The following is a 22,366-nucleotide window of genomic DNA, read 5'->3' as shown; positions in this document are numbered from 1 at the left end:
GAGAGGTGAGAGGCGGAGGAAAACCTTTTTTTCACTCGCCGCTGCGGAAAAGAGGGCTAAAAAAAAGGAGGTAGTAAGTCTCCGCACTGACCCTCTTGTGATCGGTGGAACTGCGCCCTATGAATTTATGGCGCAGGAGTTCGTTGAACCGCAAACTGAAACACCAGCGCCACGTGCCAACATGCTCGTCTCGGTGCAAACCGACTCCGTGGTACTAGAGGAGGGCAATCCGGGTTTACTCGTGCATGAGACGGTGGCTAACGTTGACGGACAAGCTACACTCATTCAGCATATACTCAAACGCGAAGCAGAGATCCATGCGGCTTCTGCTCTTTTTAGTCTTAGCAGTATATCTGCATCTACTAGTATGAGTGCTATCGGTGCCTCCTTAGAGATTAGTCACGACGTTGGGGCAAGTACCGGCAGCGATAGTGAGCGGGAGCACGCCACCAAATACTTTTGTGGGTCGCTCCAAGCTTGAGTTATTCGGGAATGTCTTGCGCCTCCAGCTCGAGACGCATTTTTTTGATTGAGGGAGGGGTACGCAGCCGAAGCTGCAGTAAAACAACAGCAGCAGCAGCAACAGCATAGAAAGAATATTGGGAATAAGAGGGGGAAAAGTCTGACTTTGGCCCAATCCGGAGGTGAACCCACTTCTCTTGTTTCCAACGCAAAGTCGCGTGAAATCGGCGAAGTCAAGAGTGTTGGGCATGCTGGCGCATTCAACGCAGGAAGAAGTCGGGCCTATTCAGTTGCACCTATCGATTTTCTACAAGGGCAGGATTTTTGAGGACAGTGAGGGAATTACGAATGCTGAAGAGACAGAGGTGCGGATCGCCACAGGCCCTCACAGAGTAAACAAAACAAACAAACAAAGGGAGCTTCAGTACATTTTGCAATACCCGATTCCACACGTCACGGTCATTAATCCCCAGGTGCATCCTAAACAGGGCAGTAACTCATATTTTAAATGTCACACTAAAGGTGATAAAAACACAGTTGCCAGGTGGAGTGTGCATGTTTCCTCTTGTGACGGCCTGCTTGCAGGGCACGTGGTCCACGTTGTGGTCGTTTTCACCTTGCAATACCCCTTCGTTCCACTGCTCATGTATTCCACAGTGTTTTTGCCACTGACCACGGTGATGGTGTCTGGGAGTGGCCAATCCATTACCCTTCGTTTGTTTTTAATATGTGGTTTTGCTGCAACTGGTGCTGTGACAAAAACGATGAACACAAAACGTAACGTATGACGTCCAGAGTTGCATATTCATAGGGTTGTGTTCAAATTGCCGAACTTTTTTGGTGCGGAGGAGTTTGCGGCGCCTTGAGGCGCCCTTGGTTGGGAACCGTACATCAGCAGTATTGTGGAGGCGTGGCTGGCGTGTGGGAAGTGGGCGCCTGCATTTCTTATGAGTAATACCAACGTTGTGATTTCCAAGCAAACCACACTGGAGATGGTAAATGGTCCCTTCCTGGTTCTCGCCAGCACTGGCTATGCTCATCAGACGGAGGAGAAAACGCAGACAGATGGAACTCTGAATCATGAAGAAAAGCAGGGCGTGTCGTGTGGTGGGTTGGTTCAGTACTACGAGGCCGGGGATTGGTGCGCCATTTGTGACCCGTTTTTCAGGGCTATTGGAGGGCATCTGCTACAAATGCGACTGCCTGCTGGGCACGCGAGTAGGGGGCAAAGTGATTGGAGTAAATTGACCCCACAAAGAGGTATTTGGGTTCGTTGCGACTGCTCAGTTGTGGGCTCTTTCAGGAAAGACATTTCCAGAACTGGGACTTGTCGACACGGTTTTTCATTCCACGGAAGATATCTCTGACAGGCGCATTTCTCTTGGATATACTCCAGCTCCATTGTTCTGTGTGACGTCGTTAAATACAGAGCGACGGACAGGGGCTTACTCGGGAATGTTGTGTGAAGTGCATTATCCCCCTTTCTCGACGCATGCGTTTATACCAAAGGATGCTGTTGTTCTTTCACGCTTAATTTTAAGTGACAAGGCATTTGAATCACATTGTTTGTGCGGTAAGGGAAAGTTTGTTATTGCTTCGACCCTTGTTTCACCGTGTATGTTCTTTTCGCCACAGGCAAAACTGCAGATGATGCTGCCGCAGATGACACAAAACTACCTCAAACTTTGTGTCACTCAGGTTTACCACAACCCTGACGCGTCTACGACCTACACACCGCTCTTCAAGGAGGAATGGGCACTGTTTTTTTTTTTACTTTTTTCCGTTCGCACTGAGAGGCCTTGGACAACGGTGCGTGTCACTACAGGACGCCGGGGCAGCGGAAAATGGGACGCGGTTATCGTTCTTGAATACTGTTTACACACGCATACTGTATACCTCTATGCAACTTGTTCAGGGTAAAGTGGGACCACTGAAGCTCTGTCATTCTATGGCTGTGTAATTGGCCTCTGTGGACCGTTGCTCCGGCAACCGGAAGTCACACAAGAAAGACACGGACAGGTTGGAGCCTCTGGAATGGCTTTTGGCGTATTGCTGCATCCAAGCGGGTCTTGGCATTTGTGAAGCGAAGGATGATCCTGGGGCTACTACGACTGCTACCACCAATGCTATTATGGCCACGACGTCGCCAGCCAAGAAAGAAGATGGGCCCGCCACCCCTGCTGGGCCAATGGTCTACCTGAAAGAGAGCAACAACAATGATTTTGTGGCTCAGGTCCAGTTACATGTTATTCTGATTTTTTGGGGTCTGCCATACTACGATAAATATATATATATATATATATATATAGTTTTTAGGTTATATAGTTTTGGATTTTTTACCCCCTTTCTCTTGCCGTAATTTTTGACTATTGAATTATAGGAAGGCGCGTACCACAGTTCCAAATTCACCCCCTCCCTATTTTTGTGTGTTTCGTATTATCTGATCCTCTTCTGCCCGACGTTTCTATTCATTTTATTGTCTTTGCAGGTTGGTAATTTCATTTGTTGGGCTTTCTTTGATTAGGGACAGCTTGTTTGAGTCTGCGTTAGGTGAGCACCGCAGGGCGAGAGAAGTACGGCTTGCTGTGTATTAGAGTGATGAGGTGAGGGATGTCTCACTCCGCCCCGTCGCTTCTGCTTCGTAATCTACACTGTTCATTGCCAGTGATTGCTCAGATCTACAGAGATGCTGCTGGCGTGGGAACCGGCGTTTTGGAGAAGGACCAGGGAGCTTCGTCTCACTTGTCCCCCCCACTGAGAGTTTTTACTACAGAAGATGGTGAAGCTGCGGCAGACTTTTTTTGTCGTGAGCTTGGTATGGGGACCTCTGCGTTGCGTCGCTGGCGCAGCGGTTTGACGGAAGCCGCACGACGACGTTGGTGGGGTGGGGAACATTCCCTCCCACAACGCGGTGCGTCTCCTGCACTTCCAACTAACGTGCATGACGTCTTGTTTGTTCAGAGTGCTATTGAGGATTTGAAGGCAGTGGTCTCACCATTTCTCACATTGGCGACTTTGAGAGGAAGGAGTGGGGTATGTGGAAGTTCTTTTTTGGCCACGCAGCGTATACCGCCTGGCATGTATCTTCTTAGTTTACCTGTGGAAGCTCTCATGTTTGCGCATCCGCCGCCTGCCAGTGATCCTATCACGTCCTTTTTTATGTATGTAGAGGAATTGGTGGGACAGTTGGTGGTGGCGGGGGACGAGGTCACAGGGAAGGATTGGCGCCCCTCCCATTCAGGTTATGTGAATTACCTGAAGAAGTCTGTGATACCGAGCAACAATCTACCTTTTTTGGAACGTGAGGAGATAACGCAGATATTAAAAATGGGCAAGACAACGACTTCCTTGGGGGAGGCGAAGAATAGTTCCAAGCAGAGTAGCAAGAGCCCTGCACTTGAGTTGTGGGAATATTTTCATGATGAGATGCAGGGTTTGCCGTTGAGCTCCTATTTGCGTCAGCGCTTGTCCAAAGAGGAGTATGCCTGGTGGGTGAGTTTGGTGCTGTCGCGGCGTGCTGGCGCTGCAACCCTAATTCCGTTGGTGGATAAACTCAATCACGACCCGGAACCGAATTGTTACTACACAATGGCAACAGAAGAGAGTTTTTGCGGAATCGACGTTTTTGACAATCTTTTGGCTGGTGTTCCTTTTGATTTGTTGTACGAACCGTTTCTGCATACCTTTAGCATTCGCGAGATACAGGAAGGGGAGGAGCTTACGCTCTGCTACGCGTCTCCTACAATTCACCCGAATCCTCATAGCTCGAAGAGTGGAGGAGGTGGTGGTGGTGGCATGTCTGTAACCTCTCCAGAAGGTCGAGCTGCGTGGCAGCTGCAGTGGGGTTTTATTCCGGAGGGAGATTCCCCGTATTCTTCTACAGACTTAAAGGAAGTCGCCGCGATTGTGGCAGAACGTCGGGTAAATCTTCGGCATCATCACTTTCCATCCGGTGCGTTTGAAGTAAACGCTGGAAAAACACGACATTAATTGAAGGACAAAACATGCACCCGAAAGGCGGTGTGAAGGAGGAGAGGGCACTCTTGGCTGGGGAATTGCAATGCTGGTGGTTGCCAGCATTCACAACAATAAAAAAAAAAAGACATGCGTGTGTATCATGTGTGTCACGTTTTCTTTTTGTTTTTTTGTGGTTCCATTGTTTGTTTGTTTATTATTATTATTATTTGTTGCTTTTTACACTTTTCATTTTAACTTTTTTTTTTTTTTTTTCATTTTTTTGTGCCATAAAAAAACAACAACAACAACGAACCTTCTCTGGTGATTTGAGCGTTGCCTTTAGTTAGCACTGCCCCCAACTCTCCGGTAAGAAAAGAAGTGGGACGCGGTGACAGGGAACACGCCACAGCTGCATCGCGAGGGCCGTCGCTCTTGTAGATGGAACTCTCGGCATTTATGCGTGAAACCTTAAAGTGGCCAGCAACTGATGTAACGCCTGACTCGTTTCTGACTGCGGCACAACAGCTTCCGGGTGGCCATCCTTCGACTTTGTCTGTCTCTGGGTATATAAGCTGCCCTCATATCGAAAATACAGATTCATGCTTAATCATTGCTGCACCTCTCTTGAAGGATGCAACCGCTTCAGCGACAGCGGGTTTTGGGGGTTATAGATGTGTCAAAAAAGGTAGAGACATCCCCAAGGCAATCTTTTTTCAGCCGCTCAAGATTACTTCCTTCGCTCCCCTTGGGTTTCACGGGGTCTGGTTTATGAACCGTGTCGACGTAGTGGGAAGAGGTCCGGTCTTCTTTTCGCATTGTCTTTTTGGGACTTCTGCATGTTCCAGTGGTGTGGTAGAGGCGTCAGTACCGTCAGCGTTTGCATGTGTTCATCTTGCACTGAACGGGGCTTGCACTTTTTCAGGGTGTTCTTTTGAGTATCGTTGCGGAGTCGGGAGAGTTGTGGGTGATCATGAGGTGCCTGCCATGAAAGCATCGGGTCACACACGTGTGCATATTTCAAAAAGTAGTTTTACTGGCCTGGGTGCGGAGTCGACTGCACTGGCATTGTCTGGTAGTGCCACACTGGAGGCGGATTACATGTCTGTTGCTCGCTGTGGCGGTCACGGTCTTATTGTGGGGGGAAGTAGTCGCGCAAGCGTCTTCCGTTGTGTTTTTAAGCATAACGGCGCTGGTTTGTGGGTCAAAGAAAAGGGAACTCTCGAGATCCGTGATTCCTCTCTTAAACTGGTGCATAATGGACGGAGCATCCTCTTCCTCTCACAGTATGGATGCTGCTTGGCTCACGGGTGCCTTTTCTTGTCCAGGGCTCCTGCGAGTTCAGAGTCAACTGGTAGGTGTACTGTGGTGGCACGCGATAAGTCCTACATCTCGTTGAACCTATGTGAGCTGTTTTGGAGCAACGCTGAAAACCCATTGGAGCGAAAGGAGTCAACTGACGCCCCCAACTTTCCCCTTTCTTTCAACGCCCGTGAGACTATGAAAAAAAGTGGACTTTGCCACGTGTTGCTGAGAGAGCAAAGTGCAGCGACAATGTCTCGCTGTATCATAGGTTTGCCAATTGCGGTGAAGCCTACCAATAGGACCCGTGCTGTTGGCGTCATGCTGCGGAATACACCAAGACAAGATTCCATTACTTTGTATGCGGTGGAAAATACGGTTGTTTATGGGTGGTGCATGGAAAGCGATGGGGTGCCACGTTCTACAGTGCCGGCGGGATTCAACGCTGCACCCGCTTGGGGACTTGTTTTGCCAGCCTTCTCTGGCCCGAACGGGAATGCGGAGCGGCGGCAGCTGAAGAGGATGTGGGCGTCCAATAATAGGTTTATGGAGAGCAGTGAAATGCCGCTGAGAGACGTGTCTCGTGTCTGCACCTCGTATGACACCTACTGCAGCGTTTCGGGGATGCCATTGCTTACCCCCGACGTCGAAGATGATTTGAGCGCTGAAGGTTCTAAGTCGTTTTCGTCACTGGTTTCTTCGACCATGACCCACTGTTTTGGGGATTTTCTTTTCGAGGAGGGGGTTACAACCGGTCCTTCCCCTATGCAACGGACGCAAAGCACAGTGAGGACGTTTTTGAACAGAGGGAACGGGATTCTGACGCCGAATTCGCTATTCGAGTCTACATGTCCAAAACGTACTCTACCAAAAATAGGTTTGAAGACGCTTGAGGAGGGGAAGAGTGATTTTACAAGTCTTACTTCCTACAGCGAGGGCGAAACGGAGAACGCCGATTTCGTTGTGGAAAATAAGACTCCAATGAGACTGAGCAAAATCATTGAATCAACTGATGAATGCACACAAAAAGGTGAGGAGTGTTTTGGTTTGACGGGTGAACGGTCTCATTTAAGTGAGGAGGTACTTCATAAGGGGATGAGTAGCAGCGACATTTCAAAATGGATAGTCAACAAACACTGTTCCTGCTTTAAGACAATCCGCCCCTTTGTTTTCTCCAAAGAGGATGCAACTCCCATACCTTTGGTGTTGTTGCCAAAGTGTGGAAATGCTCCAGTAAGTAAGACAGATCCAAAAAAGTCGTGGCACCGCTCTTGCACATTAACCAGGAATTGGCACCATGATGGTGGGAAGCACCAACTTCAAAGGTCTTCAAATTGCCTGGAGCATGTGGCACGCCGTAGGCGGCGTAGTTCACACGCTTCCCTACGTTACCCTAGCATCGCACCAACGCAGAGGGATCATGCACAACGCTCGACAAGCACCAGTGTCAAAGCCTACGAGGAATTATTGGCGTATCGATCACTGATGGGGACTTCTCCAGTGCTCTTGGACTCTAGACAAGGTTTGTCAGGTGCACGGGATTGCAAAAAACGTAAGAGTGCGTTGACGAAGGAGCGGCTCAGGCAGGGTCCAAGAGTACAACAGATGCTGCCGACTGGGAAGCTGGGACTGTGTCCTGGCGTCGCGGCCCAGAAACGGGCATTTTGTAACCATGGAACGGACGAAGAACGGGAAATAGAAAATGATATGGTGGGGCAAAAGAGAGTGAAAAATGTTTTGGACAACGCGGTGGGAGTGAGATCTTCAAAGGGTGACACCACTGGGAAGGCAACGCAGGTACGCCTTCCCTCATCTCATCCCGGTCCTGACCATTCTTCTTGTGCCTCTCATATCACACAGAGAGGAGTTCGAAAAGGTTTTCTGCGAGTAGATGACGACGTTTGGAGCAAGTTGTCCAAGTCGCGTCTCTCACTTGGACTCGTAGACAGGCTAAGGCCAGACCAACGTGAGAGTAAGCAACTATCACACGATGAAGATAATAATCAGGCCCAACTCCCGGAGAGCCCAGTGACAAAGGCCCGAAATGGGGTCTCCGGGGCGCGCGTGGCGGGTCCGGCCCATAATTATGCAACTCAGCAGGGGCATGGTGCTCGCTCCCGTACGAGCAGGCCAACAAGGACGGAGCTGGAGGCATCGTGTGTAGCCTCGTTAATTCCTCGAACGCCTCCGCGATTCCGACGATGCAGACCAGCAAGAACCTGAGGAATATGATGCCTATCATGACGTTACTGGTGACATCATAAAGAAATGCCAGGCTTTGGCCCCCCAGTGACTCGGCAGGTGGGGCAAGAGTCTCGGCATATTTCCTTCTTAAATACCCAATCTGACGTATCACCTGACGCAGCTTTTGATGGCTGAGTGTAGGTTATCTATGCCACTTTTTATATACTGGGTGTATTATATGATGAACGTTTGGTGGGGGATACTTATCAGGATGAGGAGCTCTTGCCCGCCGTACAAAAGAGGTGGCGGGGAGCCGTCACATTGTAAGAAGAATCAAAAGCAAAACAAACTATAAAAGTGGTCCACCTAAAAAGCATGCATTTTGATGTGGCGGGCAATCAAAACAAACTGCAACGTCTAGTGTCTTAGGAATTGCCCTTGAGACCTACTGTTCCTCTCCCTATTATTTTTTTTTTGATTGTTATTATTATTATTATTATTATTATTGTTATTTTGTCCAGTTTAACGTTGGGGTCATTGTTTGCTTGTACAATGTCGTTGAGCAGTTTTGTGGGACTATATCGTAATGAGTAGTTTTTTACGTTATATGGCTTGCAAGTCGGGGGAAAAAAAGAAGGAACTGAAGAAAGCATGATTTTCCAAATTGTCCTTTTTTTTTAATGGGAGGTGGGGGGTGGGGGGCCCATTAACCTAGAGTGTGTGGTTGGGGAACGATGTTTATGAGACCGCCACGGCCTGCCCCCTTTTTTTGTGTGTGCTTGTTGTGGTAGTATGTACAGTGCCCCGCCTCGGAAGCTACGAAGTATGTGCGTTCACATGTGCACTGCCATAGAAGCCGGTTTCGTGTCCTGCCCTTTGTGCGTTTGGTAAACGATTGCTTTATTCTCTTTTTTTTTTTTTTTTAGTAAAAAAACATTACTGTGTTTTCACGGTAGTGGTCTTTTCTTAAGCAACATTTGTTTTTGTCTCTTGCAGTGGAGAGAGATAGTGACGGAGCGAACACCATCGGCGTGGGCAGCGGGAGGATGCCGCTAGAGACGATTAACCTGTCTAGCAGGGGCGCGCAGGAGGAGAAGTTTACCCCAACCCCCGAGGAGCTGCGCACTATTCAGGAGAAAATGAAGGATCCCAAGTTTGTGGAGCTTTTCCAGGATTACGTAAAGTCCATGGAAGACCCCGAGACGCGCCGCGAAGAGGAGGCCTATTTGCAGCAGGTGGAACGCGAGGCAAAGGCGGGCGGCGACCACAGCTTTGACTTCGTCTTCCCCACACCGGGGTTTGTGGTGGAGCTGCTGGAACCCGCAACGTCATACCGAGTGACACACTCCTCCCTCAAAGTGGGGGACAAGAAGAATAAACGAGCCTCCAGGGTTTATGTGAATATGTGCAGTAGCTCGAAAATTGACCCCTTTTCTGAGCAGTCAACGGGGGATAATGAAAAGAGCAATTGGCTCGTGCCTGTTTCTGTGTCAAGGCCGAGAACCGAGTTTTTCTCCGAGGACGTTACGACGTCAGCAAAGTCAGGAGAGAAACAACCTAAGGAGGATGAGGATGTGGTGAGCCCTGTCGTCGTCTATGATGCCGTATTTCATCCTGATACACTACAGTTAGCGGATCGTAGCGATCGCTTCTGTTGTTTTCTTGTGAACATTGCCGTAGAACACATTAACAGCGGCTATGGTGATAGCCATGGGTTTGAGTTTCGTCGTTTGTCGAGCCGCATCCGAGCCGTGGGAACCCCACAGAATCAGACGATTAGCCGAGAAAAGGGTAAGTCGCCATTTGCAGCTGCAATGAATGAGCCGGTGTTGACGCAACCGACAAAAATACTACCCCCCTCGCCTGCCACGGATGGGAACAGGAAGCCCGCGCCTGGTAAAAAGGATAGAGAAACTGGTGGAATGCAGTCCGCGACAAAAGCGGCTGGAACCTCTATGGTAGGAGCAGGAAGAGTATCTAGTGATAAAATAGTGAAGAAGGAGCATCTTCCTCACTGCACCGTTGCTCACCGGGGGCATATTGACCTCTCCGAGACCTGGGGATGGAAAATTGTGGACCGGCGCATCGGTGTTCCTGAGACTCTCGTCGTCAAAATGGAGTTTACAGGCGTGCGGTCCGCGTCAGAGCTTAACATTGAGGTGGAAAGCGCATACGTCACCATTGCAAAAGCTTCCACACATCCTTATTATGGGACGCTGACACTTCCCTTCTCGGTCGAGTCGACGCCGTTGGAGGCAAAGTTCGAGAGAAAAAAGGCGTTGCTCACGTTAGTGCTGCGCGTCGTGCCCCCAGCGCCAACAGGACTCACAGCGGAGGATATGCGGCAGGAATTGGGTGCCGCAAGAGAACCATCCGTTTCAGAGGTGAAGGACACAAAGGAGATGACCGGTGAACATGCTGTTGCCTCCGTTCCGGGCCCTGCTACCGCGGGTTTTGCCGACAACAATGAGACGTCCACAGAACGTGCTGTTTCGCCGGAATTGGCTTGCCCCCCGGCGGCGGAGTCATCAGAGGAGACGCTGTTTGTTCCGCAGGTTTCCTCCATCGGGGATCAAGATCGGGTACGACTCATGATGGAGAAGGTACAGGCAGCTAGACGTGAGCGGGAAAGAGCCGCCACGAAATCCGATCAGCTAGAGGTATGCGTTGACAAAACAGAGGACACTCTGCAGGAGAAGGAACATGAGAAAATCCCCGATGAAAGGGTCTTCGAAGACGCTAAGCAGGAAACCCAACGAGAGGCAGACACGGAGTCTGTTGCATCGGCGGAACCACCTCTGGTTCCACTACCCGCGCCCACAGTGCCGTTGATGGCGACAGATGTTGATGCTCCGGTGGGTGTTGAAGATGGCACGAACTTCGCGAAGAACGCCGCGGACCTTGAGTTGCTGCAGCAAAGGCAGGAATCATGGAAAAACGACATGCACCGACGCATTGAGGCCAGGGAAGATGAGGAGCGAGAGAAGGCATTTATGGCTGATCGTGAAGCACGCCGTGAGGCGGAGCGTTTGAGGAAGCGGGCCGAAGCTGCTAGGCGACAGGAAGAGTTGGCAGTGAAGCTTGGGGAGCGTATGACTGAGCTCCCGCTTCGTAATAGACACATCTTCACAGTAGATTAAGCACACTCATCCAAGAGAACAACATGTTGGCTGTCATGCGCTTGGGCTTGCATAGCGAGAGGGTAATGTTGCAATGTGTTGTCCCTTTTGTTGTTGTTGTGCGTGTGTTTTATTCTTCTGTTTGTTGTTGTTTTTTCATCATGCATCTGTGAGAGACGCCTGCCTTCTTTTTTTGATATGCGGAGTGCAGGCGTGGGGGCGTGGGGTGAGGCTCTGCGAGCCTCGCAACACCAACAGCAGAGAATACGCAAAGTAAAAGCAAAATGGGAATGTAGATAGCTCTGTGAAGCAAAACGAATGGAAGGAGGTGGTGATGATGGTGAAAGAAAAAGTCAACAAAGAAGTGAGTTTTTTTTTCTTCTTTTTTAGTCGTGAACGCATGAACTTTAATACGGGAACGACAACATCATATGCCTTGCTTTCCTTCATTTCTCCTCTTGGCGCATGCCGCAACGAAGGAGGGACAATCTGGAGGGGATTTCTCTCTTACTGCGTGTACACACACGTACAGTATACGCTCGTTGCACAAGGAAAGGGCGAGGAAAAGATACATTGGCCCGAGGAAGGAGGGTAGCAAAACATTGTAAAGGAAATATACACAAACACACAAAAAAACAACCCCCCCCCCCCCCTCCACACACAACAACAACAACAACAACAACAAGAGTGTAGAGTGAGTCTTTACTTCACTGCTTTTTTTCCCCATTCCCTTTCCCTTTGGGTTCTTTTTCTAGCCGCATCGTACGCTTATGCCACACACGCGCTGTTCGAGCTCTACAACCCCTTCTCCGATGAATTTTACAATACTGCATGAAATTATTCGTGGTCACATACGCCGCGGGAACCACTTTGCAGTTTTGGGGCTGTTGGCCCTCACTGTGGTTCACGAGGATCCAGCGTTTTGGCAGACGTGTACGTATCATGATGGTATTGCGTCTGCGGTAATTGCCTCCTTCTTGGCGAACCGTGGAATAGAAGGCCCTCCCACACCGGAGACCAGATCCACTGGAAGCGAGACCAGCCCGAATATAAGCCAAGATCCACTGACAGCGAACGAGCTGTACATTATGCTGCGACGCATACGCGGTGAGGACGCCCTTCTCTCCCGGTTTATTGATCAGTTGGAAACGGGATCCGTCAAGGGAAAACAAGGCAATAATAGAAGCAGCAACAATAAGGGCAGCAATAAAATCGGCGTAGACGCGTCTTTACCGTTTGCCGAGGTGCAGGTGAAGCTTGAGGAGCTTTGTGCCGTACTACAAGAGCGTTTCCAAAGCCGCGATAGAAGAAGCAACCAAACACGAGAGGTATCTGATTCTCTGGCCACCACTGGGTCTCAGGCGTCGAAGCGTACACGTGAATCAGATGGCATAGAGGAAACTTGCGCCAATCTTGTGATGGAGTCAACTGCCGTTGTCTGTCCAGAGGCCCGTTGCCTGGAGCCCGTGGATGGCCATGGTGGGAACGGATGCAGTAATGCGCTGGACGTCTTGGCACGTATGCCTCCATTGCCCGGTTCCACTCGCGCCCTAACCTCCTTTGACGCTGTAGCGGGTTTAGTGACCCACGACAAATGCGAAGCGTCCGCTTCTCACGGTTCTGGGGGTCGAGAGTCAGAAGCAAACGGGGGTTTAAGTTGTGGCATCGCCACTGTAGAGCCGCGGCCGAAGCAGCGTCGACACAAGTTCACTCCTGAAGAGGATGAGGCTATACTGCAGGGTGTGGCGCGATTTGCAAAAGGTCCTGGAAGGTTTGAAAGTATCCTTTATGCTTACCGTGGTGTGTGGCATCCTGCTCGGACGGCAACGCAGCTGCATGATCACTGGCGGGGAATTCTGCGACAACGGGCTGTTCTCCACCAGGAAGGCTATCGAGGGAAAAACAGTCTTGCAGCACGTGGAGGTAAAAGTGGATTGGGGTAGGAGATTTCTTTCGGCGTCTCTCTGCCGCAGTTTGCGTGGGTGAGGAAGATACAGACAGAAAACTCCTTCTTATTCCAAGGAAAAAAAAATAGAAAAACGGCGAAGCAGGCCACTGCATGCATTCTTACCTGTATGTATGGGTGTATGGGTGTGTGGTTTTCATCGATGCATAGAGATGCGATTGTGTTTTTCACACTCACCAAGAAGACGTGTGGTTTTGAGTGTCAATATACAAAGACACATTTTTTTTTTTTTTTTGGTTCGTGTGCGTGTGTGTGTGTGTGTTTATTTGTTTGTTTGACTTCAAGACTGTTGTTTGAAATACGATGTTTTTTTTTTTTTTACTCTTTTCTGTTTTTCCTTATGTGATGGTTTGAGGCTACGTTGACCATCTACAGTTGTCTTATTTCATCGCGGACCCTACAAAATATGTCATCAGAAAAAAAGATTCAGAAGAATGCTCCGCTGCCACTGCCGTGGACTGTTGGCATTGCCGGCTTTTCTGGCATGCTTGGGTGGGTCTTCACGCACCCATTTGAGATGTGGAAGAATACCGTAATGATGGCACCTGCCGGCACTTCGCAGATGGAATGCTTGCGACAGGTACAAGAACGAGGTGCCTTCAAGGGGCTATCGGCAGGTCTTCTCCGTCAGGTGGTGTATGCCCCTGCACGTCTCGGTTGTTACCCTATTTTTCGCGATGCCATCATGTCTGTGAAGGGCGCTGGGTCGGATGCATCCCCAACAGTTGCGGATCGAGCAATTGCTGGAGCTGTTTCCGGGGCGTTTGCGAGCTTTTTGAGTTCTCCAGTTGAAGTGTGCCTTGTGCTGCAGACAACAAGTCCGACAAAGCTTTCAATCAACGGTGCAGCAGCGCAGGTGTACGGGGCGAACGGCATTGCTGGATATTGGCGCGGAATTGGAGCTCTTGCCTCGCGTGCAGCCCTTGTGGGTGTGTGCCAGGTGGCTGTCCACGACCAGGTGCTTACTTTTCTGCGTCGCCAAAACAAACAACAAGCTGAGCGGAAGCGTGTTACCCCGTACAGTGACAACATTGTTGTGAATGCGGCCAGCATTTGTACGGCCCTCTTCTACGCCTTCTGTACAATGCCGGTTGAGATGGCACGTGTACGCATGTCGTCTGAGGCTCGCAAAGGCAAAACGCCCGAAGGGCAAGTCGCCAAAGTGAAGTATACGAATGTTGTACAAGCCATTTCCCGCATTGCCCGTGAGGAGGGCGTGTTGGCAATGTATGACTCCTTTGTTCCGTACTTCTGCCGATGTGCGACACACACAGTGGCGTGTTTTTTTGTGATTGAGTACTTGACACGGAATGTAAAGGCATGGCGCGCCTCCGAGTAGAATTCGAGGCTCTCCCCTTGACTCCCGTTGCGTCGGTGCGTCTGCATGAGGGGTAGAGAGGATGGGGCTGCCAAAACACGAGGGTGTGTGTGTGGAGTAAAAAAAAAATAAACGGCAAACGACTGAGTGTTTTGGGTGAGAGAGAGGTCTTTTTTTTTCTTAAGGGGCGAGGCCACCGTCTCATTTACATGTTTTACGTTTCCGTAAATATAAGTATATATGTATATTTTTACGTCTTGATTGTTTTTTTTTTTGTTGTATCAGGGGTCCCCATACGCCGCACGGCGTGTGTTGGAGCGGGAAGGCGGGCGTGTAGGTGGGGAAACGCCAGGACGAGACTTTTCGTCCGCCCCCGTGGGTGTTTCAGTCCGATCCCACGCTTGCTTCATCCGCCACAAAAAAAAAAAAATAATAAATAATTAAAAATGGGGGTTGGGAAAGGAATGACGAAAGTTACATTGAAAACTGAGCACAAAAGAAAACGATCTAGACACAGGCAAAAATGAAAAGAGAAGAAAAGAGAGAAAAAGATGACATAAGCAAAGATTCATCTAACTCCGAATGCGTTGATAAAACAACAACAAAAAAAAGAGGAGGATAAGAGGAGGAGGGGGAAGGAGGGAAAATACCATACATATGGGTGCGTGTACACGCACAGGCGTATCCATTGCTGATCAGCTCACTCTGCTGATGGTGAGTGGGTAGGTGGCAAAGAAGAAACGTAGAACTCCGCCAAAGAATGGTGGAGGTGAAGCGAATTAACGCAAAACCACCAATAGGTGGGGCAATAAAGAAGGAGTGTCTCTAGCAGTATATCACTTGCCTGCCCCAAGGGTGATGCCAGGGGGCAGTGCTGAAGCATCGTTGCGTTGACTCGGCAGAGTGCTGAAGGTTCAACACTTTGTAGTGCACTGCTGGGTGAAGAACAAGACATGTACGACACCCTGAGGTGATTGCTACTGTGTTGCCAACGCACTCTTCTTGTGCAACATAAAACATTTAGGGTGCTCTTAGAAGAGGTAAAATGCTTGAACACAAGAGCTGTTAGTGGCCAGCACGTGCATGGAGTTGGCACCACGCGTTTCATGCTCGGGCACATCCATTCTGTTGCAGAAGGGGATCACAGTCAGTCTTGTCGGCCCCGACCCAAGTGCATGCCACTGATGGAGAGTCCAGTGCAAACTGAATTTTAAAGGGGAAAGGCGGAGAGGCAAGGCAGAGCCTGCTCTCCGGAACACCGTCCTGCTGGCGTCTTCCAGATCACAGCGCCGTGGCCTGGAAGCTTCTCCCCGACGAAGTTTTTGTTGTAAGACTTATTGGTTGTACGGGCGCCATTTTCCTGAGCTGCGTCCCACATACCCGCACATGCCGAAACGATGTGGGACGCCTAAATTAATTTTTCTCCTACAACCTTTGGGCGGCGGCATGGAGTTGCAAGACTAAGCAAGAAGAAGAATAGAGAGTATTCTAATTCTTCTGTAAAGGGGAAGAAAAATAAAACGGGTGGAAAACAAACTGAGGCTGTACATCAAGGCAAAGATATGGAGATGTGGCTGGTTTGCATGTGATTTTATTTTATAGGCTCGATTTTTTTTTGTTTTACTTTAAACCGTTTTGATGTTGTGATGAGAGAACCTTTGACCACAACGCTGTGCCCTACTTCTTCCACGTGTCTTTTTTTTTTTTTACGTCTTCAGCCTTGTTGAACCCTTGCCGTGGGACCCGCCAGGTCCACTTTTTTTTTTGTTGTTGTTGGGGGTTTGTGCGAGGCATAGCTCAGCACACGAATATAAAAGTCATCTGTAATAATTGTTTTTTGTTTTTTTTTTGTTTTTGGAATCACCATTGTAAAGGTAACGCAAGGGATGGTTATCTGAAGGCTCACACCTTCTACTCCTTTCCGCCTTGACCTGCGCGGGGTGGAGGGTTAAAATTTCCCTTCAGCACCTCGTTTTATTGAGTGATTTGATAACGCTTCTTGAGAGGCAGCTCCGGACTGTGCGATGAATAATGAATTTTGTTTTGTTTTGCAAGAGGTTGGATTATAAGACCAAACGACTTTTCCGTTTCGCTATCTTTATCTTTACTTTTTTTTTTTATCTTTTTTGTCTTGTGACCCTTTCTTTTTTTCGAAGGAGCTCTGTTGCTTAATTGCAAGCGGCGTAAACAAATAAGAATAGAAATTTAGGCGAGGACATGATGAGTGCTCCGGAAATTGTTGCACTGCCGGCCCGTGACGGAGTGTCAATGAAGGTGAAGCTGCGTTGGGGCGTTAGGGAAGATGATTTACCCACACTTGAGGGCCTGCATGCTGCTGCTTTTCCTGTGAAGTACAACGATGAATACTACAAGTGGTTGCTGTCTGACTCATGCCTGGCCTTAATTGCCTTCACCACCTCAAAGTGCATCACATCTCTACTGGGTACTGCAGAGAGTGATCAAAGTGCAGAGATAGAAGAGGATACCGAAAATAGTTATAGCGATAGTGACGTGAATTGTGATGGACCCACTTCACCCTACTCCGTCATGGTTGGATTTTGCATTGGTCAGATTGCGTACGGGAGACGACTTGATGGTGTTCTCGTGGGGTCACCGACAGGGTACCTGGGGTCATTTGCAGTGGAAAAGCGAGTACAACGTCGTGGTATTGGGGAAGTTCTTCTAGATCGTTTCTTGTCTTATATGCTTTTTAGTATACCCGTTCCATCTCACTTATTTCTGGACCACTTGCCTCCATGCCCCAGGAGCGAAACTTTATGGGGACTTGGCCCCACGCTGACTGCTGTTGGGGCGAAGCTGTCACAGTGGTGGTTTGGTAAGGAGCGATCAGGGATAAAAGACACGACTGAAACAGCGTTAAAATATACAAAATCTTCCGACGCCATCAGCCCCACGGCCAGTACTCACGGCAGTGGGGATCAAGTTGGTTTGGGGGAGGTGTGGTTGCATTGTTTGGCATCTGACACAAACTTGCTTAAGTTCTACGTAAAACGGGGATTTACATGTGTTTTTCTAGCGAAACATTTTTATTTTTTTGATGATGTTTATCATCATGGAATGCTTCTTGTCTACCGTCGCGATGCGCCATCGACGGTTCGTTATGATAGTAGTTCTACATGTGCTACGGCACCAGCGTTGGCGAATGCCGTTAACCACACAAGTTTGATTGCTACAGGGCCTGTAAATGGCCTTAAGCTAAGGCGGTGCCAGGCTGCTTCGCTGGAAAGGCCTGAAGAAGACGACTTGGGTGTTGTGAATATTGAGATACCACTTGGCACGGACATCTCCAGCCTGCGCCGGGAGTGGAACTCTGAGTGGCGAAAAGATTTTATGCAGCCATGCAAGTGGCACTCTTTGTCTGGTATTGCAGTGCTCGTTCTAGGGGCGGCGGCCCTTATCTTTTGTGTTGCTTTAATTGTAACATGTGAATTATAACACTTCTAACTGCTCCTCAGAGAAACAGATTAACTGTCTATTCCCCTTTCTCAAAACGTGGATGTGTCTTCTGCCTTCTTTTTACTTTTGTTTTCTTGTCGGAGTGAGTGTTGAGCGAGATGGGAGAATTGGACGGGAGTAGAAAAACAAAAACAAAAACAAAACAAAACAACAAGGTCCGCAGTGATGCTATGGGGCTGTGTTGGATTTGGGATGAAACAACTGTGGAGGATATACGATGTTGCCAAATCACACTTTTTGTTAAAAATATGCTGCAATACTCTTTCACTTGCTCTTTTTTTTTTTCTCTTGCTTTCCCCGCCTGTGGGTTGTGGGTGATGTTGCTATTCAGCCTTTATTCAGAGAACAAGGGAAGCGGAAAAGAGGTGCACTTCGGAGTCATGTCGTCTAATGCAGGAGGTGTAGAGGCCAGGTTGGAGGCTCTTCAGAGTAAGTTAGAGGTCATGCATACGGATATCAAGAAAATTGCTTCTCATGGTGTTTCTTTCCACAATGGAGAGAGCTCTTTTTTTCGTTCGACCTCCGCTCAACCATCTTCAAACGGGAATGCAGTTTTGCAAACACCAAAGATTCCTATGGGGCGTGTATCACGTTTATGTGCAGCAAACTTTTCTGATACGACGGCTTCAAATGGCACCTTATCTCCCTCTTTCCTTCCTGTTATCTCAGGCAGCGGCAGCGGCAGCGGAGGAGGAGGAGGAGGAGCAGGACGCGTCGGCTTTCAAGAAAAATCATTTTATGTGGAGGCACCGGATTCCCTATGTAGCCGGCGAAAGGCAGAAGCAGCAAAGCAGAAGTTGCAGGAATTCTTGAAACCAATGATATTAACTCCCGAGAAAAAAACCGTCCCAGAGCTTCGCAGTGCCCCTTGTGCGTGGTTGCTTAGTATTGCAATTGCATGCAGCTACGTTTCTGGCGAACACGTCACCATTGAAGACATTCTTCGACAAAATCGTCTTGGACTTCACTACGTTTCTTTCCCTTCTGTGACGCTTGCGGAGCTTTTTGACGTCACAAGTGAATTTCTGTCAAACCATCCTAAGTTGCGGGAAATGCGTGTACGCTGCGAGGTGGCAACTTTTGACACCGAGACGCGGGATGAGCTGGGTGATTTCATGGGCGTGGGAGAACGCCCGCCCATCATGACCCTCTCTCAGTTTCGTAAAGATCTTTCTAACAATGATCCACAATCTCTATCTATTGTGAATTTTGACCCCTACCAGATTGAGCAACACGAAATACGAATGCGACTTAATTACATGGAATTAAATGAAGCTGAACATCCTATGGAATCAGTTACTCCACGATGGTCCACAAATAATCAAGGTGCATTTGGTTTGGTTCTTAGCTTTAGCCCTGCTCTGCACTCTGTTGTCGTGGGCACACCAACCTTATTGGAGGATGGCCGTATCGTGATTGAGGAACACACCGTCCCTATTCAAGTGCTCTATAAGGCGTTGTGCGTTAAAGATAATTACTGTAATCGTGCTCGAGGCTTTGTACGTGTCTTTCTCAGTGATCAATTTATTGAGAAGGTCCCCTCTATATTTCCTCTAAACCTTCTTGACGGTTCGCTTGCTGGCGGTATGCTCTTGACGGCGCTTGATACGTCCATTGCCCCCCATATTCTTGGGTTGTCACTTATGCACCACCTTGTGACAAACGTTATCCTTGATGAGACGGAACGACAGCGACAGAATGCCACAAATTTTCAGGGTTTGGTTTTGCGAGGTATCCCTGTGACGATGGTTTGCCAACAACTTGGGTTAGGTATTACAACCATCGTTGGTGGAAGTAAAAAGGCTTCTGTTCCTTCTGCGTTTAGCTGGTATCGCGTCCTTTTGAAGAAGTTAAAGCTTGAAAAAACCGTTGCAACTGGAGTTGTACTTGTAGAACGTCGTGGTGGAGCGGAGGATGGACCGGTAAATATTGCGGATGATGCTTTTATGAAGCATATTGAGCTTGCTGTCGAAAGTGAAAGTGTGATGCTTATGGGGTTTGACGTAAATATTGCCCTTAATGTCAAGGTGGACAACCGACCGGAACCGTGTCATTTTGCCATTGTTATTGGCATAGATCAACAACGTGGCATAGTGAGGCTGGCCGATGTGAACGTGAAAAAGTACCGTAAAACCTGGCATTTGCCGATCACTAGACTCTACTCCGCTGTCATTGGCTACGGCTACATTTTAGCAGCCAAGTCGCAGAAAATTATTGATCAGTTAAACGCCGCAGGGTTTGAAAGGGCTGTCTTGAGCGGAGCTTGCTATTCACTTCCACCGATGCAGAGGCAGTTGCGCTTTGAGTATCCGACAAAAAATTACGTTGTCACCATTCTTGCTGATGCCTTTGATCGTCTTGGATTTGAGGCAGATGTGAAGAGTGTCATGAATTACAGTGGATTTCATATCTCTTTTATGCTTTCAGCGCATTTGCCACTAGAGAACGCGGCCACTGTGGCACGCAACTACTCTCACATGCACGCACAAGACGGTGTGAGTGTCGTTACAAGACATATGGACAAGGGAGCACCACATTCCACTATTAAAGGCCTGCTTCAACAAATTCGATCTGCGGTACAATCTCCAAAGTCACGTTGCCTGATTGTAAACTTTCAGACTTCTCTTATACAGGCTAATAAGACAGTGTGGAATGGTAGCAACGGTGGCTCCTATGCGATTGTGCTTCACTTTGATGAGGAAAACTCTCTTGTGACACTCAGTGACACCAACCAGGAATCCTTTTATAGAACCTGGTTGTGTCCATTGGATGTGCTTTTTACCGCTCTATCTGCTGTGGACCCGATCTCCCTACGTGCCAGAGGCACACTCATGCTTACCGCTTACTCGCAGAAAGATATGTACATTGACTGCTATGGTTATGATATGAGTCATTCACTCGTGCACCATCCTTTTAAACCAAGTGTTTGGCCTGCGTTTCACTGTCTCGCCTTGGTCGCATCTGAGATGAGCAACGGGAGGTCGGCAGATGGCCAGAATGTGCTTTTTTCGGCGGAGGATTTTCTCTACTCAATGCCATCTTTCTCCGTTTACACGGTGCTTGCAAAGGAATTGGAAAGTGAGCATATTGTGGCTCTCGCCAACACCGCTTTTGAACGACTGGGGATTGCGCTTGAAGCCAAGGTTGTGGATGTCACGGCGGCAGGATCGTTTATAGAAGCGTGCTGTGACGAGAGGGCTAAAGGGAAGCCAGTCACCATGACAATGCTGGGATACGATACACAACCGATTCATCGAGTTGCAGGTTTTTCAGTCGGTGTCATTAACCGCGTACGTGGGGGTGAAAAAGAAGGAACCGTACAACTGGTGGAGGGTAATGGCTGTACCTTTGGGTCTGTGTGGGAACATTCAGCGCGTGAGCTACAGCATGCGGTGACAGCAATGGTGAGGATTAGGCGGCGTTGAAGCAAAGATGTTTCTCAATACATTTTTTTTTTTGAATCCCCCCTGGTCTCTCTATTTCTCTCGCTTTTCCCGAGGCGCATAATAAGAATAAAAACAAAGGTGAGTAGTGTATCTCATTTTACCGCAAGGGAGGGGCGGTTTTGTTTTTTCCGCCGTGTTTCGTTTTTTTTTTTTTTCCTGTTTTTTTGTTTCTGTTTTATATGATGCATAAAAGAGGAGAGGAACATTGTTATATATTCAGTGGAATTTATACGAGTTTTGCGAATAAATCCTTTTTTTTTTTCAAAAATATATTTGGCCTTTCACTGTGTAAACATTGCCCCTACAGCCATGCACGCCCATGTGTGGCACTGTTAAGAGACTTGGGGGAGGAGAGAGAAAGGGCCAGTGAGAGTGTATGAAGAACTGGGAAGCCTTGCAAGGTGCAAGGCGGAAAAGTGAAGAAAAATTAAAACGTAAAAAATAAAATTATGAGGAAGATAAGGTTGGTTATTCACGCGCACGCACGCAATAGTGAAAGCATATACGTTTAATTTTTGTGCATAGGCACTTTATTGCTGTGAAATTGTTCTCTGAGAACCGTCTTATGTACATTTTTTTCGTTTTTTTTTATGCTCTTGTTGCATTTCGCTGTGAGGATGTACGCCCTCTTTCTTTTCTTTTATTTTGCCTTAAGTGTGTGCTATGCCGTGCCCCGTACATTTTTATTAAAAAGAAGGAGAAGGAAAAAAAAATATTCCTGCCCGTTGTTTTTGGGAACGGCATTTTTACATTTTGAGCCGTCTAATGAATGCGGGTGTTGTTTAATTCCGTGGACGGAAGCGGGGAGTGGCACGAAGACCGAAATATTCCTTTTTTTTTTTCTGTTATTATGTCATTGTTGATGTTTTTCTTTGTTGTGTGACGGCTGACGTATGACCGTTGTCTTTTTGGGTCTATCTACAAAGTATCTCTTGCTTCTTGGTTTTCTCTCCGTTTCCGCATGGTGTCGGCGTACTGCCTGTCGTCCTGCCACTCCGTCTGCTACACGCATGACCGCGGGTGCACAGAGAGGAGGAGGTGCGGGCCCAGCTAACGCACACCGCCAGGCCGGCGGAGAGACACAGTTAGAAGAATAGGCACAGAAGTAGGTTCAAAAATTCTTCTTTAGTTTTTTGTT

The 22,366-nt window shown here is 48.4% G+C and overlaps 10 protein-coding genes across 10 annotated transcripts, besides 18 other annotated features; all 10 read left to right on the top strand.

Moving 5' to 3' along the window:
• Positions 1-127: 127 nt before the first annotated feature.
• On the top strand, positions 128-481 carry TraAM80_01035 (uncharacterized protein; the record flags this gene model as incomplete). The annotated part of the gene is made up of 1 exon (XM_029378091.1): positions 128-481. One exon carries the CDS (start codon positions 128-130, stop codon positions 479-481), a length of 354 nt encoding a protein of 117 aa, XP_029242057.1.
• A 63-nt stretch (positions 482-544) lies between these two features.
• Positions 545-588: a microsatellite.
• Positions 589-710: 122 nt separating this feature from the next.
• Positions 711-1,250, top strand: TraAM80_01034 (acid--amino-acid ligase; the record flags this gene model as incomplete). Its single annotated transcript, XM_029378090.1, has 1 exon — positions 711-1,250. The coding sequence occupies one exon, from the start codon at positions 711-713 to the stop codon at positions 1,248-1,250; it is 540 nt and encodes a 179-aa protein (XP_029242056.1).
• A 159-nt stretch (positions 1,251-1,409) lies between these two features.
• TraAM80_01033 (uncharacterized protein) lies at positions 1,410-1,829 on the top strand (the record flags this gene model as incomplete). Its single annotated transcript, XM_029378089.1, has 1 exon — positions 1,410-1,829. The coding sequence occupies one exon, from the start codon at positions 1,410-1,412 to the stop codon at positions 1,827-1,829; it is 420 nt and encodes a 139-aa protein (XP_029242055.1).
• A 916-nt stretch (positions 1,830-2,745) lies between these two features.
• Positions 2,746-2,770: a microsatellite.
• Positions 2,771-3,072: 302 nt separating this feature from the next.
• Positions 3,073-4,452, top strand: TraAM80_01032 (uncharacterized protein; the record flags this gene model as incomplete). Its single annotated transcript, XM_029378088.1, has 1 exon — positions 3,073-4,452. The coding sequence occupies one exon, from the start codon at positions 3,073-3,075 to the stop codon at positions 4,450-4,452; it is 1,380 nt and encodes a 459-aa protein (XP_029242054.1).
• A 139-nt stretch (positions 4,453-4,591) lies between these two features.
• Positions 4,592-4,701: a sequence feature (A-rich).
• Positions 4,702-4,857: 156 nt separating this feature from the next.
• On the top strand, positions 4,858-7,941 carry TraAM80_01031 (uncharacterized protein; the record flags this gene model as incomplete). Its single annotated transcript, XM_029378087.1, has 1 exon — positions 4,858-7,941. One exon carries the CDS (start codon positions 4,858-4,860, stop codon positions 7,939-7,941), a length of 3,084 nt encoding a protein of 1,027 aa, XP_029242053.1.
• Positions 7,942-8,383: 442 nt separating this feature from the next.
• Positions 8,384-8,415: a microsatellite.
• Positions 8,416-8,801: 386 nt separating this feature from the next.
• Positions 8,802-8,826: a microsatellite.
• Positions 8,827-8,948: 122 nt separating this feature from the next.
• TraAM80_01030 (putative protein kintoun-like) lies at positions 8,949-11,042 on the top strand (the record flags this gene model as incomplete). The annotated part of the gene is made up of 1 exon (XM_029378086.1): positions 8,949-11,042. The coding sequence occupies one exon, from the start codon at positions 8,949-8,951 to the stop codon at positions 11,040-11,042; it is 2,094 nt and encodes a 697-aa protein (XP_029242052.1).
• Positions 11,043-11,118: 76 nt separating this feature from the next.
• Positions 11,119-11,177: a microsatellite.
• A 504-nt stretch (positions 11,178-11,681) lies between these two features.
• Positions 11,682-11,706: a microsatellite.
• Positions 11,707-11,833: 127 nt separating this feature from the next.
• On the top strand, positions 11,834-12,964 carry TraAM80_01029 (TTAGGG binding factor; the record flags this gene model as incomplete). The annotated part of the gene is made up of 1 exon (XM_029378085.1): positions 11,834-12,964. One exon carries the CDS (start codon positions 11,834-11,836, stop codon positions 12,962-12,964), a length of 1,131 nt encoding a protein of 376 aa, XP_029242051.1.
• A 244-nt stretch (positions 12,965-13,208) lies between these two features.
• Positions 13,209-13,264: a sequence feature (A-rich).
• Positions 13,265-13,293: 29 nt separating this feature from the next.
• Positions 13,294-13,323: a sequence feature (A-rich).
• Positions 13,324-13,393: 70 nt separating this feature from the next.
• TraAM80_01028 (putative mitochondrial carrier protein) lies at positions 13,394-14,326 on the top strand (the record flags this gene model as incomplete). Its single annotated transcript, XM_029378084.1, has 1 exon — positions 13,394-14,326. The coding sequence occupies one exon, from the start codon at positions 13,394-13,396 to the stop codon at positions 14,324-14,326; it is 933 nt and encodes a 310-aa protein (XP_029242050.1).
• Positions 14,327-14,722: 396 nt separating this feature from the next.
• Positions 14,723-14,752: a microsatellite.
• Positions 14,753-14,799: 47 nt separating this feature from the next.
• Positions 14,800-14,872: a microsatellite.
• A 44-nt stretch (positions 14,873-14,916) lies between these two features.
• Positions 14,917-14,947: a microsatellite.
• A 1,188-nt stretch (positions 14,948-16,135) lies between these two features.
• Positions 16,136-16,161: a microsatellite.
• A 223-nt stretch (positions 16,162-16,384) lies between these two features.
• Positions 16,385-16,398: a sequence feature (GA-rich).
• Positions 16,399-16,430: a microsatellite.
• A 95-nt stretch (positions 16,431-16,525) lies between these two features.
• TraAM80_01027 (acetyltransferase) lies at positions 16,526-17,761 on the top strand (the record flags this gene model as incomplete). Its single annotated transcript, XM_029378083.1, has 1 exon — positions 16,526-17,761. The coding sequence occupies one exon, from the start codon at positions 16,526-16,528 to the stop codon at positions 17,759-17,761; it is 1,236 nt and encodes a 411-aa protein (XP_029242049.1).
• Positions 17,762-17,904: 143 nt separating this feature from the next.
• Positions 17,905-17,933: a microsatellite.
• Positions 17,934-18,041: 108 nt separating this feature from the next.
• Positions 18,042-18,078: a sequence feature (A-rich).
• A 21-nt stretch (positions 18,079-18,099) lies between these two features.
• TraAM80_01026 (uncharacterized protein) lies at positions 18,100-21,207 on the top strand (the record flags this gene model as incomplete). The annotated part of the gene is made up of 1 exon (XM_029378082.1): positions 18,100-21,207. One exon carries the CDS (start codon positions 18,100-18,102, stop codon positions 21,205-21,207), a length of 3,108 nt encoding a protein of 1,035 aa, XP_029242048.1.
• A 162-nt stretch (positions 21,208-21,369) lies between these two features.
• Positions 21,370-21,405: a sequence feature (A-rich).
• Positions 21,406-22,366: the final 961 nt, after the last annotated feature.

Source organism: Trypanosoma rangeli (assembly GCF_003719475.1).
Source record: "Trypanosoma rangeli strain AM80 chromosome Unknown Tra_15.4_contig_00020, whole genome shotgun sequence".
In the NCBI taxonomy this organism is placed as follows: domain Eukaryota; phylum Euglenozoa; class Kinetoplastea; order Trypanosomatida; family Trypanosomatidae; genus Trypanosoma; species Trypanosoma rangeli.
The sequence above is the reverse complement of the archived record's forward strand: the minus strand, read 5'-3'. Positions and strand labels throughout refer to the sequence as shown.